This window comes from Fukomys damarensis, unplaced genomic scaffold (genome assembly GCF_012274545.1).
Source record: "Fukomys damarensis isolate Sample0158 unplaced genomic scaffold, DMR_v1.0_HiC HiC_scaffold_28, whole genome shotgun sequence".
Taxonomy (NCBI): domain Eukaryota; kingdom Metazoa; phylum Chordata; class Mammalia; order Rodentia; family Bathyergidae; genus Fukomys; species Fukomys damarensis.
Genome location: NW_022900940.1, coordinates 5,771,429 through 5,777,448, shown reverse-complemented (window position 1 = coordinate 5,777,448; position 6,020 = coordinate 5,771,429). Strand labels below are relative to the sequence as shown.

The window sequence follows — 6,020 nt, the reverse complement described above, 5'->3', positions numbered from 1 at the left end:
AGGGGCTCGGGGACAGGGGCGGGGGGCAGAAGGGCGAGCAGGGCGGTGGGGAGGGCCGCCAGGGGCAGGGGACACCTGTCTGAGCCGCCCTTTGGTCCACTCAGAAAGTGCTCTGCTCCAGCCGACGGCTCGAGACGCGAGGAAAAATGCCGAGTGTCATCCGCCACCTTTGCCACCACTTTCTTCCACTTCTCCCCTGACCCCACAACCTCGCGCCTCGGGTTGGGTCAGTTTGCTACATGAGAGAAGTTCTGTTCGGTCTTCTCAGGTGCGTTTCAAGGCGCTCCAGCCCTGAACCTTTCAAAACTGACGACCCCTCCCTGAAATGCAAGGAGGCGAGAGCAACCTCCTGAGTCCCGCGGGCCTTAATCCGAAATTCACGGAGCTTGCCCCCGCCCCGTGGCTGCCCAGCAGAAACCCTTTGAAACGACTTGGGTCAGGGCCATATGTGAGCTTTGAAAAGCAACTGTGCTCTCTTCCTCCCGGGTTCCGGTGTTTTTCTTTCTTTCCTTCAGCCTCTTTCGTTTGGGGATCCTGATAAAGCACCTCCAGGGCCTCAGGATGGAGGAGGCTGCCAAGCAAACCCTCTTTAAACCTAAGACGTCTTCATCAGTTTTGGAAGTGGCGCCTAGTCAGTTCCCTCCAACTCCCCACAGTTTTCTTTGTGTGTCTCTGAAGAATGAGTGTACAGTACAAACTGGAAAGGTCTAGTCTAGTTTACCTCAATTATGCAAAACCTCTGCGAATTGCTCGTTGTTCAGCTCTCTTACTCTTTTAAGTGTTAAAGTATTTCACTTCATTAAATTCATTAATTCTTTTAAACTACTTCAAATATCAAGATGCATGTTATCAGGCTTAAATAAAAATGGATATATGTATTTAAAACGAGACATAGGCAGTAGCATTTTATTTAAAGGAAGTGTCATCTTGACAAGAAGGCTCTGTTTCCTCTGTATCAGTCAGTAATTTGATGATATTTTGAAAGCCTGTGTGCTATGACATTATTTGATTACATTCAATACATATTTAGTTATGAACTTGTGGCATTTATTAGATTTTTTTAAATTATGTGTATAACTTTGTCAATAGCCTATGTGGTTGAACAAAAGTTTGTCCAGGTCTTTTTAAAACAGAATTGTAACAGGGTTGAGTTTGTTTCCGTCTTCCCCTGCTGGCTCTTTTTAAATGTCTCCTAATCCTCTGAGCCCAAGATTCCTTTGCAATATAAGTGTCTTTTTGTTCCATTCACAGGAAAAGGCTAGTTGAATAGGTCTGCAATGGGTTAAGGATGAAGGGCATTAGGAAACAACTGTCTAATTAAAATTATATAAACTTAAGCAATTCTTTGCAAATTCTCCAAGAACTGAAGCTTTTTTGTTGCAAAATGAAATTTTATCACATTGAAGAGGTTTGGACTGGGTTTATTATGTGGTTGTGTGTGCTGCTGCTGTTTGTAACTCAGTGTTACCAAAAGAATATCTTAGAAGGTTTCTCTTAAGCCACATGGCAATAAAATGTAGTTATGTCTCCCTGTCAGGAACCATCTGGATTCAAATGAAAATCTCAGTGACTTATCTAGATATATATAGGATGTTAAACTTCCAAGTGATTGATTGAATTTTAAAGGGTTTTGGCTGGATTTTTGATTGTCTTAGAGCTGGTGGGGATTCAGAATTCAGGGTATTAAGCATCTGCTGAAATAAAATATTGGCTGAAACTTCCAGCTTAAGTATTTTTTTTTTTTAGTAATACATAGGTATTTTGAAATTGATTTATATGTCCACATAGATTTGTTAAAATTGTATTGGAAAAGATTGTTAGCTGGACATCTCATCTATGGAATGTGATGTGTACATATACATGTTTTCTGGCATACAGATAAAAATAGAAAATGGGAATGGTCGGGGGTTCTATATAATCCAAACCACACAAAGAGAAATGATAGTTTTAGCCACATACTTGTTTTAAATAGATGGAAAAAATTCTAACAAAGAAAGTAAATAAGCTCCAACACAATAATACTAAGAATGAGCCCATATCATTATATTTTGAGAAGTTATGGCTGTCCCCAAGACTGAGTTCTTTGAAAGACTGGACTGTTTTAGGTGCTTCTATCAAATGTACATTTAAATTTGTGCCTAAACTATAGACCTTTTGGCATCTCATAGATAGAGTACAGGATGGTTTACTTTATCACTAGCAAAACATTTATTGTACAGGATAGTGTCCTGTTTTTTGTTAGTCCTGGGAAAGAAAAATAGTTCTTCAGATCCATTTTTATGCAAATAAATTTAAACTCATTATTTCTGTTCAGTAGACTATGGAAAATCCTCCCTAGTTGATTCTTTGATTACAGGTATTTACCAGTTTTATATTGGGAGCAGGTAGTTTGAGTAATGACTGTTAATAGCTGCAGCTGTTACTTAAATGCATTAATCTGAGGGATGTCATGGGATAGCTGGGCTGATTTTTTAATGTAACATATGTACAACTTATAACAGTAATTTAATTTCCATTTTGCAACTTATTCACCTGAAAGAACAGTAGCATAAGATATAAGTCTTAATCTGTCCATTCTCAACTTATGAAATTTCTTTTTTTAAAGAGGAAATGGTGAAAATCGAGTTAGTGATGTGAGAAACAGCAAATCTCATGAACCAAAATGCAAATATCTGAAAGAGAAAATGAGCACTTCTAAAACTTACATAAGTGCTTTTATAGGTCTAGAGTGTTTTGTGTGAGATTTAGAAACCATTTATTATCTCTTTTTAACATTAGGCCCAGTGTATTCTGCAGTTAATAGTCATAAAATCTTGTGATTTTATTTATGGAGTTCTAATGGGCATATATAGTGTAAGACTAATATAGACTCATTCTTAAAGTTTCAAGCCAATTCAGCCATAAAGCAGTAGGAAAAGCTGATTTTGTTTTTTTTTAATCCTGTGTTTATGATTTTCATAATGTAGAAGCTATTATTTAGTCTTTTTAAACAACTGGAAAATCTATTTTGGTCAGATTTTAGTATAGATATGTACAAGTAAATGAAACATACAGTTCCTTTTGTATGTATGTACATGATTATTAAAATCATAGTGTTGGGTATTCAAAGAGCATTTTCACTGCTAATTGTAGATTTCCCTATCCTGTGTCTTTCCCGTTGTCTAAATTAATCTATTTGTTTATTGCGTTTCAGGCCTGCGACAAGGACCCCCAGTGTGGTCGAGGCATGTGCTGTGCTGTTAGTATCTGGGTTAAGAGCATAAGGATTTGCACACCTATGGGCAAAGTGGGAGACAGCTGCCATCCACAGACTCGAAAAGTTAGTATATCTATTTGCATTCATGGTAATTCTCTTATGTTGCTGTACCTTAATTCCAAGCAAGGCCTGTATGACTGGAAGCCTGGGGAAGTGTCCCTGAGGTTAGAAGTCAGAGGAGACAACAATGGAAAAGAACCCCTCTGTCCTATCCTGTCCTCTATTAGTGTTCTTGGTGGTGTTAGAAATACTTGGTCAAAATAATTTCTAACAGATGAATAGGAGTAGAAATTATGTAGGAAAAGTGTATATCAGATTTCTAATATGTTTCTTTACAGAAACCGAAGTATAGAAGTTTCTGAGAAGACTCAGGGTTAGACCTGCTGATAAATCAGAAATAAATAGGATTTGTGTTTTGTTTCTTTCAGAAAATCACCAATAATGCAATTACTCTTACATCTTAATTTAAAAGTTCAATTTGCCTCTGTGCTCATAGAATACATGGTTCATGATTGGCGAGATTAATGATACTTAATTTTCCAGTTTATTATGTAGAGGCCCAACCTCGTAGTGACCTGATAACACTTTGGAAAAGTTAATGTCACAAAGTGATGCGACCATAGGGGCTTTAGAGGTTATGTTCACCTGTGGGGCTATCAGGTGTGCATTCATCAGGAAGGGGGTGAGGGAGTCAGAAGGGAGCGGTGAAGCATGTGGCGCTGCTGAAAGCAGGGCTCTTGCCCTGCAAATTGAAGACATTTGGAATGCTGTACAGCACCAGCAGATCCCCTAGGGCTGCCGGGTTGCAGTCCTTCACTCCAGTCTCTCCTCCCCAGTGTACTCCTCTGTGAAATGTGGTCCAGGGCGTTCAGATGAGCCCCAGGCAGGGCATCTGGCTGGAGGCAGAGCTCCACTTCTCCTCAATGTTCTTGATGTACACGGTCTACTCTGTTGAATATTTTCAAATCCAACAGAATTCCACCTTCTACTTTATTTTTTTCCACACGTGATTCAGCATCTACAACTATAAGAACTAGACATCTTTCCTGTAATCCACGGTGCCAGATACCACTTAATATTTTGCCCTTCTTGGAGCAAACACAATTAAGCAAACTGTGGGCTGTGGGCAGGAATACAGCCCATCTGAAGACTAAGTCAGCTGTTGGCTTTTCTGTGGTTGCCTTGTGAAATCCTTCCTGTCACATTCAAACTACTCCTCCCTGTAGTTTCACCATGCAAGACTGTCCTGCTGTGTTAAAACATATTACCTTTTATTCTTGGCCATTTAAAGACAGACAAGGTTTTAAAGCATGAGTTGTCACTCTCAATGCCAAACTCCCTACAAGTAGGCAGAGCGGCCCAGCTGCCTTTGGCACTGCTCTTGGCTCTCAGAATGGGCTCTGGATGTGAGTGTTCACGGGTACCTTTCACTCCTTGTCTCTGAAAAGTTACTCTTCCCCTTCTCGTTCAGGAATTGTGGCACTTTATACAGGGTTAGCGTAACGTCACATGCTCTAGACATGTGAAATCTATCTAGTACTGTTTCTGTAAAGAGCAAGCGGAATGCAACACAACTGTGGAACTCTTTTCGTGTTAGTAATAATAGTTGCCACTTGTTAAGTGCTGTGATGGACCAGATGCTCTGTTCTGACTGTTGCGTGTTCTGACTGAATACTCACCACAACCCTGTGGGTTAGGCTTATTTTTGTCACGTTCTGTATACAGCCGTATTAAGTTTCAAAGAGGTCCAGGAACAAGTTGAGGTCCCGCAAGGATACCCTAAGCTTCCCTTCTTTCTCACATGCCGTCATCCATGTGGTCCTACCGTGGAGCTCCTCTGCCTCTCTGAAAGGAAGTATCTTGCTAATTTAAACGTTTTTTAAGTCTAATTAACCAGAACTAGTGTGTATGGATAACAGAGACTATATATTCACTGGGGTAAGGGCACAAGGCCAGGAATGGGGATCTGTGCCCTCTTGTAGTTTTGATGAGTTTTCCAAATCTGAGATGTTTGAAAGAGAATCAAACTGTTCCCTGGTTCCTTGGCAACTTCAAATTCAGATTTACTGACATGTCACTTCTAAAGGTAAGCAAAATCAACTGTCTCTCATAAGCCTACATTTATCTTTTTTTTTTAAACACAGGGTTCTAGTAATAAAATCTTTAAATAACAGATAATGGTTTTCATAGTAAAATTAAGTATTAAAATAACAGAAGCAGAGTGGGGCGTGGTGGCGCACGCCCGTAATCCCAGCACTTGGGAGGCTGAGGCAGGAGGATCGCTGTGTGAGTTCAAGACCAGCATGGGCTACATAGTGAGTTCCAGGTCAATCTCAACTACATAGTGAGACCCTATCTCAAAAAACCAAAAAAATAAATAAATAAAATAACAGAAGCAGTAAAAGATAGAGTTTATGTTAGATTTCAGGTTGCCTCATTCAGATGTCTACTTGGAAAGTATTTCTAGAACTCAATTCTTAATATTTCCTACTATTATTTTTTTCTTATTTTTTTAGAAATATATTTTCTCAAAGCTCATTATGATAACCTGTTTTTTGTTTTGTTTTTGGGGTATCAGAGATCAAAGTCAGGACCTTGCACATGTGAGGCAGGCATGACACCACTGAGCTAAATCCCCAGCTTGATGACCTGTTTTAAAAGTAGGTCCTGGAGGGGCCAGGGATTTAGCTCAGTAGTGCCACTGCCTGCCTTGCAAGCCTAAGGTCCTGAGTTCAAACCCTGATACCAAAAAAAAAAAAAAAAA

At 39.7% G+C, this 6,020-nt stretch overlaps 1 protein-coding gene across 1 annotated transcript in view; it reads left to right on the top strand.

The window, feature by feature from the left end:
• Prok2 (prokineticin 2) overlaps window positions 1-6,020 on the top strand; it is a 163,046-nt gene that overhangs the window by 150,380 nt on the left and 6,646 nt on the right. Inside the window, exon 4 of the mRNA XM_033757042.1 lies at window positions 3,194-3,319. Coding sequence (XP_033612933.1) covers window positions 3,194-3,319 — 126 coding nt within the window. The remainder of the gene's footprint in view (window positions 1-3,193; window positions 3,320-6,020) is intronic.